Source organism: Passer domesticus, chromosome 11, assembly GCF_036417665.1.
Source record: "Passer domesticus isolate bPasDom1 chromosome 11, bPasDom1.hap1, whole genome shotgun sequence".
NCBI classification, from domain to species: Eukaryota; Metazoa; Chordata; class Aves; order Passeriformes; family Passeridae; genus Passer; species Passer domesticus.
The window spans coordinates 1,454,480-1,467,098 of NC_087484.1; the positions used below are offsets into that span (position 1 = coordinate 1,454,480).

The 12,619-nt window shown below is 51.1% G+C and overlaps 1 protein-coding gene across 2 annotated transcripts; it reads left to right on the forward strand.

Annotated features, from left to right (window-relative positions):
* The first annotated feature begins 625 nt into the window (after nucleotides 1-625).
* Nucleotides 626-12,279, forward strand: MLF1 (myeloid leukemia factor 1). 2 transcript variants are annotated; one of them, XM_064385063.1, is made up of 8 exons: nucleotides 626-753; nucleotides 5,147-5,321; nucleotides 8,507-8,551; nucleotides 9,390-9,479; nucleotides 9,784-9,912; nucleotides 11,394-11,553; nucleotides 11,809-11,941; nucleotides 12,089-12,279. In XM_064385063.1, exons 1-8 carry the CDS (start codon nucleotides 707-709, stop codon nucleotides 12,189-12,191), a joined length of 882 nt encoding a protein of 293 aa, XP_064241133.1. In that variant the 5' UTR covers nucleotides 626-706; the 3' UTR covers nucleotides 12,192-12,279. The 2 variants fall into 2 exon arrangements, with proteins under 2 accessions (XP_064241133.1, XP_064241134.1); XM_064385064.1 differs by lacking the exon at nucleotides 8,507-8,551.
* Nucleotides 12,280-12,619: the final 340 nt, after the last annotated feature.

Genomic DNA, 12,619 nt, shown 5'->3' on the forward strand with positions numbered 1-12,619 from the left:
ATCCCAATCCCAGTCCCAGTCCATCCCAATCCCAGTCCCTGCTCATCCCAGTCCCTCTCATCCCAGTCCATCCCAGTCCCTCTCATCCCAATCACAGTCCATCCCAGTCCCTGCTCATCCCAGTCCCTCTCCTCCCAGTCCATCCCATTCCCAGTCCATCCCAGTCCGTCCCAGTCCCTGCCCACGCCGGATCCCTGGAGCAGCTGCTCGGGGTGCCTCACCGCAGCCTCTCGCTGCTTTCCCTCGTTCAGCAGTTTCCAGCCGCCGGCACGAGGCCGCAGCTTTATTTTACTGCCATCTACTGGAAAAAAGGGATTTTCCCTCAAATCGCGAGGAGCGGGACGCGCCGCAGCCCCGCCAGGCCGGGCCTGTCCCCGCCTCGCGCTCCCGGGAGCGGCGCGCAGCCCGCGGCAGAGCGGGGCCGCGACTCCCGCATTTCCCGGGATTCTTTCCCGCGATTCCCGGGATTCTTTCCCGCGATTCCCGGGATTTTTCCCCGCATTTCCCGCATTTCCCGATTCCCGGGGCTCTCCCGGCGCGCCGGCCCCGCGGTCGCCACGGCAACGGCGGCGCGGGGGGAGCCCCGCCCCTGGCGGCGCGCTGGCCAATGGGAGCGGGCGGTGGCGGTCAGGTGGGCGGGGCGGAGCGGCGCGGTGAGGAGGGGCCGCGCGGGGCCGGGGGCGCGCAGAGCGGAGCGGCCGCCGCCATGTTCGGGGGGCTCGGGAGGTGCTTCGAGGAGGATCCCTTCTTCAGGTGAGGGCCCGCGGCCGCGGGCACGGCGGGGAGCGGCCGGGGAGCGGGCTGGGGCGGCGGTGGGCTCCGACGGGCCGGTCCGGGGGGTGAGCGGGCGGGCGGGCGGGGCGGGTGTGTGGGACCGACCGTTAGCTGAGGCAGCCGGGGGTCGGTGCCGATTGAAGGGATCGGGGCAGGTGGAAGGGCCGGGATCGGGCACAGTGAGGGGATCGGGGCAGGTGTCAGTGCCGGTGCGGGTTCAAGGGGTCGGTGCCGGTGGAAGGAGCGGGATCGGAGCACGTTAAAGGGCCGGGGCAGGTACCGCTGTGAGGGAGGGTGACGGGGCCGTTGGACCGCCCGGTGCCGCCCCAGCCCCCGAGGCCGTGCGGGGTTAAACGTCCCCAGCGCGGTTCAGTAGCGGAGAGCTGGGTCTGCCTCCCTCTCAGCAGGGCAGGGTTCAATCCGCATTTCACGCCGAGGTGTTCACCCCCGTGGCTGGAGATGCTGGAGGGTGTTTGCTCCTCAGTGTTCTGAGCAGTGCACTCGCCCGGGTTTATGTTTTATTAATCCCCTAGCCACAGGCTGCCTGAGCTCCTCTCGGTGCCAGCGCTGCTCGGAGCGCCGGCTGTCCTTCAGTTAAAGCTCTGCCTTCGCGTGTGTGAGGCACTGGTGGCAGATTGTCTCCTTGTGCTCGTTTCCCGAGGGGACGGTGCTGCTTTATTTACCTTGGCAGATTGGGGTTTTGTCCCCTGTGAGGCACAGGTTGTCCAGAGAAGCTGTGGCTGCCACATCGCTGGAATTGTTCCAAGCCTGGACGGGGTTTGGAGCAGCCTGGGGTGCTGGGAGGTGTCCCTGCCCATGGCAGGGGGGAACAGGACCATCTGTAAGGTCCTTTCCAGCCCAAACCGTTCTGTGATTCTCTTCCACGCCATGGGCACTGTGGTGGCTCCTGTCTGTGATTTCAAGTCTGAGCCCAGTTTATTCCCTGTGGGAATCTTCTTTTGCCACAGGAATCTAAATATAAATGATGCAGATGCTTCTCCCCTCAGCCAGAGCTGCTGAATTACCTGCTCTGGCCCCATTTTGTGTCTTTGGTCAGAAACTGTGATTTGTAGCGGATGAAAATGGGACCAGAGCACGCTGAGGAGCCCCAATAATTATTTTAAATCTTTGAAAAAACTCTGAGGAATTTCATCAGCAGCCAAGATAAGGGTGGGTGAGGAAGGGAGCAGCAGGCCTGTGATGTGGTTTGTTGTCTGCATCTCCTGGTTACTGGGAGCTCTGGCTGGGGTTGCTTAAAGGAGAATCTCCTGCTGAGCTACAGCACATTCCAGGAGAATTCCCAAAGCTGTGCCACGCAGATTAGCACTCTTGGTTTCTAGGAATATTCCTGCTGTTATAACAGCTTGTGAGTTCTGTGCAGGAAACTTCCCTATGCAAATCCTCTGCATGAAATTAAAGTAATAATAGAAATTATGTCTTGTTTGAAATAACATTTGCTTATTTATTAATTTGTTGCTTGTTATTGTAGCCACGAGTCTTGCAGGAGGTGGAGGCAGGCAGTGTGTGTGAAAGATGAGCTGGAAACTGAGACTCATTTTCTCAGCACTGTCCTGTCAGGCTGCTTTGCATACAGTGGAGGAAATGAGCTGATTACCTCAGATAAGATTAGCCTCCAGAACAGAGTCAGAATGGGCTCCAGCTGCCTCATAAGGACAGACTTGGTGCTGAACTGGAAATAGTGCCTGGGTTGGAGCCCCTGGGGGAGCAGCTGTCCCTGGGCAGCAGCAGTCACTCACAAAGGTGCTGGCCCCATCCCTGAAACCCTGCCCAGGTGCAGGAGCTGTGTGTGCCCTGCCAGCTGCACTCTGCATTTCAATCTCTGTGCTTTGTTGTGCCAGGTGCTCTCTCCAGAGGGAATCTGCAGCTGCAGCCTTACGTAACTTCCTGAGTGGGGAAAAAAATCGAGTATTTCCATCTAATATCTAATAAAAAGAAACACATCTAATACCAAGTACAGTTTACAAAAGTAATAAGTGGGATTTATTGTTCTAGGACTGATTTTTCATGCCCTGAAGTAAGCAGTAATGTTATACTTGCATGTTTCATGTCAGGTGAGGGTCAGGTTAATATATTAGACAAAATTCTGTTACTGCAGAGTGCTGGAAGAATAAATGTATTAATTGTTTGTCTCCATCCAGAATTTAATTTTAAAAGTAATTTAGTGTTCAGCATGTGAAGGACACAGATTTGGTGGGCAAAGCCCTGTGCACCCCTCAATTTCTCCTCATCACTTCTATGCTATAACAAAAATCACAGCCTTCTCATCAAAAGTATCTCCCACCCAAAAAAGGTCATATTTAAGTCAGTAATTGTTAAGTTGGAGTGTCCTACAGCTGCTGCCATCCCATAAAATCTGTGCTTGGAGCAAGGAGCTTCAAATCCTGCAGGTCCCCTGCAGAGCCTCTGCCTTGCTCAGTACATCCCTGTTTGTCAGGGTGAGCTCCTCCTCTTGGAATTCTGGCTTGAGTTTCAGTCATTGCAACCACCAAGGTTTAATTCCTTGGAAACCTTGTCTTCCACATGGATTTTCTGTTCCCTTTCCGTTGGTTTCACCCTACTCCAGATCATACCAAAATTGGGATGTTTCTTTTGAGGCTTGACATGAATTCTTTTTATTAATGACTCCCTGAAGTTGGGCACTGGGGCCTTTCCTCCTGTTCCTGAGCCTGCCATTGCTCAGTTTGTGTCTGATTTCCCTGTCCCTGGTTCCAAGGAGCTCTTTGTGTTGATACCCAAACCTCTCTGGGGTTTGGGATCTGCTGGAGCTGTGCACATCCCGAGTGGTGCTGTGTGGTTCCCTGCCCTTGGCTCATGCCAGCACTTTTTCCATCTGTTCTTCATCCCGGCCTGGGTGAGCTCCTTATCAGCCAGGGCTGGAGCCAAGGAGCAGAGCAGGGGCTGCCCCATGGCATCACTAAAACACTTCCAAAGTCTCTTCTGGGCTGAGTTTAAGTCTGGGTACAGCATAAAGGGATATTTTTGTGTTAAAAAAAAATCTTATTTCAAAATGAATCCAACCTCACGTTTGTCTTTTTCACTTGAAAGGGGAGAAAATAAACATTAAGTGTGACTTTGGCACAAGATCAAAGCAGCCACGTGATGTGGGAGCTGCTTTTTGTGGGGCTGGAGATAAGGGGTGAGGAGCAGCAAAGCTGGGCAGGAGATAACTGGGCAGGGAAAAGTCAGGAGCAGCCTGGAGCCTTTCCTCCTGAGATGTCCCAGGAAAGGCTGTGCTGTCCTGGAGGGTGTGGGGAGTGCCAGCAATTGAGGGAAGCAGGATGAGGTGTGTTAAACCCAAATAAACGTACCTGGGAAGTGACTGTGCACGGTAGTGAAGTGTTTTCAGTGGGATAGCAAAGGGGAGATGGGATGGAAGGAGGAAAGGGAGCAGGGTCATGTGTGTGGGACGCGTTCATGTGTGTGGGACGCGTTCATGTGTGTGGGACGCGTTCATGTGTGTGGGACGTGTTCATTTGCAGCCTGGCCCTCAGGCAGCAGCACTGCTCATACCCTGCACTCCTGAAAAATTCCTGCTTTGCTCCTCTTTTGGCCTTAATTAGGAATATCAGGGCTTGTCCAGTTTAGAGAATTAGGGAAGTTGAGCAGGATTTTCCTTGCAAGCCAAGCTTTGGGAATGCCAGTGGAGTTCTGTAGGTTTGTGGCAGAGGAGAGGGAAAATAAGAGGAAAACAAAAAGCCAGTGAGAATCTGAGAGGAGAGGGAAGGCACAGCTGCAGCAGTGAGTGACTACAGGAGATGGAACTGGCCTGAATTTAGAGGATAATGGGTGTTTTTAAGCATGTGGGACAAAAGGAAAAGGGAGAAGGAAAATTAGGATGGGGACTGCCAGCAGGATAATTTTGAGGGATGAGGGGGGATCCGGTGGGACAGGAGGAGTTCAATGAATAGGACTGTGCTAAGCTTTGGAAGATGAAGGGGGAAAATGTAAAATACATTGTTTTAATGTCAGGTGTTGGAGGTGGAAATAGTGATAAATAAAATATGGGCCAGTTTATGGTTCTGGCAGGTATTGAACACAGGCTGGAGAGGAAGGTGCAGCCAAGGATGGATATTTCTAAAGATTAATAAAGAGGAGAAGGAATAGGAACAGCCAGAAGTGCAGGAGAGCAGTGAGGGCAGCTGAGAGAAACTAGATCTCAAACACCTAACCTGAGAGATGGGAGTGGAAGAGGAAACCAGAGTTTATTAGGAATGGGAGATCGCCCAGTAGGGTCCTGTTAAAGTAAAAGTTTTGCATAAAAACCCCTCTGGAATATTAAAAATGAGAGTTTGAAGTGTCCTGGAGCCATTGTCCATCGGCTGGAATAACGCGGTGCCTCTCTGGCGTGCAGGGATCCCTTTGCTGCCCACCATGAGCACATGAGGCAGCTGCTGAGGAACTTCCCCGACCCTTTCGGCCGGGATCCGTTCCTGAGCCTCCCGGAGGGAGGGGAGAGACCGGCGGAGAGGAGAGCGGGCGGCAGAGCCCAGCGGGACTCGCAGGTGGCCACGAGGGGCACCCGCAGGGTAAGTGTTCCTGGGAAGGGGGCAGTTCCTGGGAACGGGGGCAGCTCCTGGGAACGGGGCAGCTCCTGGGAACGGGGGCAGCTCCTGGGAACGGGGGCAGCTCCTGGGAACGGGGGCAGCTCCTGGGAACGGGGGCAGCTCCTGGGAACGGGGCAGCTCCTGGGAACGGGGGCAGCTCCTGGGAACGGGGGCAGCTCCTGGGAACGGGGGCAGCTCCTGGGAACGGGGGCAGCTCCTGGGAACGGGGGCAGCTCCTGGGGAACGGGGGCAGCTCCTGGGAACGGGGGCAGCTCCTGGGGAACGGGGCAGCTCCTGGGAACGGGGCAGCCCCTGGGGAACGGGGGCAGCTCCTGGGGAACGGGGCAGCCCCTGGGGAACGGGGGCAGCTCCTGGGGAACGGGGGCAGCTCCTGGGAACGGGGGCAGCTCCTGGGAACGGGGGCAGCTCCTGGGAACGGGGCAGCCCCTGGGGAACGGGGGCAGCTCCTGGGGAACGGGGCAGCCCCTGGGGAACGGGGGCAGCTCCTGGGGAACGGGGGCAGCTCCTGGGAACGGGGGCAGCTCCTGGGAACGGGGGCAGCTCCTGGGAACGGGGGCAGCTCCTGGGGAACGGGGGCAGCTCCTGGGGAACGGGGGCAGCTCCTGGGAACGGGGGCAGCTCCTGGGGAACGGGGGCAGCTCCTGGGGAACGGGGGCAGCTCCTGGGGAACGGGGGCAGCTCCTGGGAACGGGGGCAGCTCCTGGGGAACGGGGGCAGCTCCTGGGGAACGGGGGCAGCTCCTGGGAACGGGGGGCAGCTCCTGGGGAACGGCTGCCTCTGCTCCTGGAGCCTCCTTAGCTGCTCATTGCCCGGGAACGGGAGTGGTGCCTTGGCTGCTTCCCTCACAGCACATCCCTTATCTCTGCTGAACATCTGTCTGGGTTGTACTGATCACTGAACATGTAGTGAACAAACTGATCACTTATCCACTCATTTAATGAACAAACTGATCACTTATCTGGGTTGTACTGATCACTGAACAGACATGTAGTGAACAAACTGATCACGTATCCAGTGCTTGCTTTCATAAATATAATACATTAAATGTTTCTGTTAGAGAAAAGCACTTTTCTGTTAGAGAAAAGTGTCCCATATCCTCTGCACATGTATTTCCTTTTCACATTTAACTTGACTTTAAAAGGTGCCTGGATGTGGCTGCACTATCCCTGGAGGTGTTCAAGGCCAGGTTCTTTCCAGGTCTCTTCCAACCCAACCCATTCCATAATTCCATGATATATTTGTGCATTTCAGTCCCTTGTGTGCAGCTGTTTCAGTTTGATTTCCACAAGCCTGGGTTTCACCCCCTCAGGAATATCCATCCATGGATTTAAAACCCTGTTTCAGCTTTGCAGCTGGGAATAAACACTTCATGCTCTGAATTTGGGCTGATTGTTAATATTCTCTGAGATATAAACCTGTAAGAATTAAAGCTCAGGGAAATGGGTGTGGAATTCAGTATTTCTGTGTGTTACCAAGTGAAACCAATGGTCTGTGTTTAATTGAAGTGTTTTTGCAGCTCGGGGCATGCAGGACCATCATATCTAAGCCTTATCTAGAGCTGTATTTATAGAGGATGAACGTTGGGAGCTGGTTCCTGTCCCTGCAGATACTCAGCAGCTGCCTCCCTGCTCCTTTCGTGCTTCCCAGGGGATTTCAGAGGCCGTTGAAGAAAAGGCAGGTGACAGGGGCTGGTGGCCAGGCCAGAGCTGGCACACAGCCTGTCACCTGCAGCTCCAGAGGGCAGCTGGCACATTCCTGCCCTGCTCATCCAGTTCCTGGCAAATATAGAAACTGCCTCTGAACAGGGCATCAGCTTCCCTCTGCTGATCCTTCGGCCTTGGCTCAGTGGTGCCTAAAGCAGATCAGAGCTTTTCCTTCAGAGAAAGAACCTGTCAAAGCTCAGGGGTTGTGTCCTGTTCTGCAGTGAGGGCAGAGGTGAGGCCCAAAGCCTTTATCTGGGGCTGCAGCAAAAGTTAAGGTACAGGAGCTCTTGTTAAAAGAATTGCACAGCTGGCAAACCCTTCCCAGGATGTTCTGATGTTCCTCCTGCTCACTGAAGAGCTGTCAGGTGTCACACCAGACTCAGCACTGGTTGCTTGTCATCTCAAACTGCTGCTCCACCAAGGACTGAAACCCTTAAATGTCATTTTTATGTAGGAAGAGGTGGAGCTTTGCTGCCATGTCAAAATACACTTCATTCAAATTACTGACACTGATTAGTAGTGTTGTAATGCTGTGTTTAATTAAATTGCAGCAGGCCTAAAACTGCTTTAAAAGGAACCAAATCAGTTGGGACAAGAAGTGCCACTGCAGGATTCACATTTAAAACTGCTTTTCCTTTCTCCAGCAGGTTTGTAGTTCAGTTTTTAGGGAAGGAGGAATGAGCCACAACATAATAAGAGATGCAGTTAATTGGGTTTTGGACTATCCAATAATCTTGTATACTAAGCAAATGTTTAACAGCTTTTAGTGGCTTTTTAGTGTTATAAAACAGAGTTTATAAGCTTTGTATGCCTAATAACTCTTACTGGTGAGGACTTCATATTGAGAGAAAAAAAAAATATCATTTACAGTTCTACCTAATCTATCCTGCCAGAAACCTGAAGAGTTCCTAAAGCCATTCTAGAACTGGAGAATTCCTTCTTTTTCCATTAAAGTTCCTGCCAAGGGTTGGGTCCTTCTGGCACCCCGTGTTATCTGACTCTCCAGTCTGGCTTTCCTGGAAACAGCCCTGTGCTTCCCAGGATCTCCCTGCCCTGCCAGGCAGGAATGCTCAATGTCCATGGGATAATTTGTTGATTTTAATCAGCTTTCAGTGCTGCCTGACTGGAATGGAGCACTGCAGGGTGGGCCTGAAGTGTGAAATCAGCACAAAGGTTCTTGTGGGGTTCAGATGTTTGCCAACCTCTGAGTGCTTTTCACACACTCTTATCAATATTTATTAGATGTGGTGGCACTTATCATTTTCTCATGTCATCAGCATAAATATATTATTTCCACATACCCAGGGATTAATTCATTAATTACCAAGGCCCTCCTGAGTGATTTTGATTAGATGGGAAATGTTTCATGTAATCGGCTTCATACAAAAGTAATTCCTGCTGTTCCTGATAATAATTCCAGATGTTGCTCCTGTTTTTTTCCAGGCCACAAGCTTCTCCCTCATGCCCTTTGCAGGTTTTGGGAGAGGGGTTAGTATCCCTGGAGTAGCTCCTGTGTAAGCTGTGTGTAACCAAAGCATGGCAGAAGCTGAGCTCTGTGCTTGCATCCTGCTTTTGGTGCTGTTTGCAGTTTGGGAATAAGAAAATCCAGGGGAAAAATCCTTCCTGGGGCAGTAACCTCTGGATGTGGATGGGATAATCCCTGGGGAAGCTGCAGACTTTGAGTGCAGCTGGAGAATGCTTTTGTGGGGGTGGCACAAACCCACTGCTCCCAGCAGGGCAGAGCAGCCCCTGGGGATGGGCTGGGAGTGGTTTCCAGCTCTGCTTTGGGGGTCTGGAATATCCTCTTCAATATCCAGCCAGCATCTATCCACAGCTCTTGCACAAAGGATTCCTGTTTCTTGTACTCAAAAAATAACTTGAAGGTTTTCTGTCCTTTAATTTTACTCCATTTGAGCTTAAATGCAGCTTTAATTTTGCAACACTGAAATACATAACTCTGGAAATGAATTTATTGAAATTTAAACCCTGAAGGGTCATACAGGACTTTCAGAGCAGAAGCTGGTGAGGTTCAGGAACACATTTGTGAAAGAATTGGATATTTGAATATCCAAGGAACAGTTTTGTTAAATAAACTCATTTCGTGGCCAGTTTGACATCTGAGTGACACATCTTCCACTTTCATCTTCCCAATATTTCCATCTTAATTCAGCTCCCTCAATTTCCTTTTGAAAAGATGCATTTGGCTTGTCTGTGTGTGAAGTGCAGCCTGAAAAGCTTCTTGAGTTAAAAATGCATGTGAAATCCAGCTTCAGGTTTGGGAGAGATGAGACTGTTTGAGCTGAAGTCTTTTGTTTCCCTTTTTTAGTGGGATGCACAGTTTGTGGATCCGTTTTCTGCAATGGACAGGATGATGTCAGACATGAGAAACAGCATGCTGGAAATGCACAGGAAATTTGTGAGTTCTTTTGAAAATCATTGAAATTTATTGCACTGGGGAGTGCCAGTTATTTCAAATATTCCTCAGAAAATAATGCCAAGAAAAATGGAACTAATCTCAAGTAGACAGTAAGAATTAAAGGGTTTTTTGCCCAGATTATATTGTGTTTATAATTTTTCTTTATCCTTTGAAGATAAAACTGAAGTTTTATGTGGTGCCAGGAGGGTTAATTTTGTGAAGGGATATTTCCCATAAAAAAAATAAGGAATAACTCTTACCCACAAGTTTTAAGTTCCACTAAAGAGCGTGCCTTGCTTTGTAGGATGATCTGTCCATCCAGCCTGAGGGACACAGCTTCAGCTCCTCCTCCATGATGACCTATTCCAAAGTGGGGGATGAACCTCCCAAAGTTTTCCAAGCCACAGCCCAGACCCGCACGGCTCCAGGAGGGGTGAGTGATGCTGGGATCCAGCACTGCCCAGGACTCAGGTGCAGCCACACCAAAGCAGTCTCTGCAGCTGCTTTTCCTGCAGTTACTCCTGGAATTTACAGAATCCTGGCATCACTGCCCTTGGATTGAGTCCAGTCTGTGCCCAGTCCTCACCTTGTCACTGAGTGCCACATTCCTTGGACACGTCCAGGGATGGGCACCCCAAACCTCCCTGGGCAGCCCCTGCCAATGTTTATTCACCCTTTCCATGAGGAAATTCCTGCTGATTCCACCGTGAGCCTCCCCTGCCCAGCCTGAGGCCATTCCCTCTCCTCCTACCCTGTTCCTGGGAGCACAGCCTGACCCCCCAACTGCACAAAGAAAATGCAGGGATTGAGGAAAACACAGGGCTCTCAAACCCTGCTCTGTATTCAAGGTCTGATTCCCTCCCTGTAATTCTGTGCTTTAAGTACACCCCACAATAAATTACAGACCCATCCAGGGCTGGGAAAACCAAGCACAGAGCAGCAATTTTCCAATGCCCTTCTCCTTGCTGTAATGAATCCTTTTCCTTGTCCACTTAAACTCCAGGAGAGACGTTGATTTATGTAACCCCTGCCTTCAAAGCACCCCATGGCCCAGACACTTACATAACCCTGAGCTGCAGCTCCCTTGCAGCTGTTGTGTCTAATCCTGCTGGGAACTGGGAGTGGGAATGCGAACCTGGCCCGGGCCATGAAAGCCTAGACAGGATCCCTAAAGGCCGTGGGCAGGATTGGCTGGGAATGTGTCCCAGCTCCAGCACACCCGTTATCACAAGGCTGCTAATTATAGCCCAGGACACTGATAAGGGCCAGCCTGCCTTGCCAGCCAGCCAACACCACAGCCCAGTAACTGGTTGTTCCTCATGCTGGGAATTTGGCATCCAGTGTTGCTCTTTCTGTTGCCAAGGAGAAGGTTGGAAACTTGGCTCTGTAGCATTTTTAAACTGAGGGGTTTTGCCCCAGTAATTAATACCCAGTTAAAAAACTTGAGGTGTTGTTACATCTTCCTCTCTGGTGGCCGAAGGAAAATAGGCTTGATTTGGGTTTTGTTGGTGTGTTTGCAGCCAGCACAGGAAATGGGAGAATTGGAAAAGCCTGGAAAACCTGACTTCTGTAAAGGAAAGATATAAAACTGTTGCGGGAAGATTTAACCTTTTGCATGGGCCTGGAGTGCCAGGACAAGTGGGAATGACTTCCCACTGCAGAGAGCAGGGTTGGATGGGATATTGGAAGGGAATTCTTCCAGGGAAGCTGTGGCTGCCCCTGGATCCCTGGCAGTGCCCAGGGCCAGGTTGGACATCGGGGTTTGGAGCACCTGGGACAGGGGGAGGTGTCCCTGCCATGGCAGGGGTGGCACTGGATGGGCTTTAAATCTTCCAGCACAAACCATCCTGGGATTCTGTGAACTCTGTCTCATTTTTAGTTGGAAGGACACTCAGTTCCCTTTTTGAAAAACAGGTTAAAGAAACAAGAAAAGCACTGAAGGATTCTGAAAGTGGCGTGGAGAAAATAGCTGTTGGTCACCACCTCCAGGATCGGGCTCATGTCGTCAGAAAATCCAGGAACTCCAGGACTGGGGATGAGGAGATGAACCAAGAATTCATCAACATGGATGAATGTAGGTCTTTTTAGGCAGCTAATGGGTTTCACACGTTTCCCACTCTGATTTGGAAGTTCCAGCTTGAGCTATCTTAAAAGGCACTTTTTGACTGAAAGTCTCCAAACCCAAATTCTCTTTTATAGATCCCAAGTGCAGGCCATGTGCAGAATTGTGGACTATGAAGTTTAAAATCACTACCCAAACCCCCTAATTCTCATTAAATGTTTTTTCCTCTCTTTACTAACATCTCAAATAAATGTATGTGTTTTCCAGCTGAGGCTGGCACCTTCGATGAGGAGTGGCAGAAGGAGGTGATGAAGTTCAGGCCTTGCCGAAGCAGAGAAGCTGTGGAGGCTTCAAGACCCAGAAGTGTCCGTTACAGCCCCAGGGAAGGTGCCTCAAGAAGGTAAAAACACCTCCCTGCTGTTCTGCAGGATAAGGACATTGCAGCAGCAGAAGGAAAATGCAGTTTGGAGCAATGCTCCGAGGGGAACTGCAGCTTTTATTCCTCCTGTTTTCGTGGAGGTTGTGACCATTGCTGTTGTCTTTGCAGAGAGAAGCCGCTTGGAGCTCCAGGATCCAGAATGCCCAGGGACTCCTTGGAGGCTCTCAGTGTGAAAGGAACCCCTGTCCCCCTGAAGGGCTCCAGGAAGTAACTCCCCATTCCCGGGGATGGAGGTTCCCTGGAGCAGATGATGGTGCTCAGTGCTCGAGTCCATAAAATACACCTGGATTTGTGACCAATCTGCTCTGTGTTTTGTGCCTTTGCTCCTCCTGCTTCTCAGTGAATTCCAGCCCAACAACTTTCTGCCTAAAAGCACTTTATGGAACATCTCCAAGCCTGGTAAAACCAGCTTGGATTTGCAGAGCTGTTGTGCTCCAGCTGCACCAATCTCAGGCTTTACTAAGCCTGGTACTGCAGCAGCTCCTCCTTGCCACTCTGACTTGTACAGAAAGCAAATTTCCTTGATTTTGGGTTGCTGAAATAATTACTGATTTTCTAGGTTAATTAATAGAACTTGAATACACTGTAAAGCACTACTTTAAAATCATATTATAAATTGTTACAGACTCACCTTGGTGT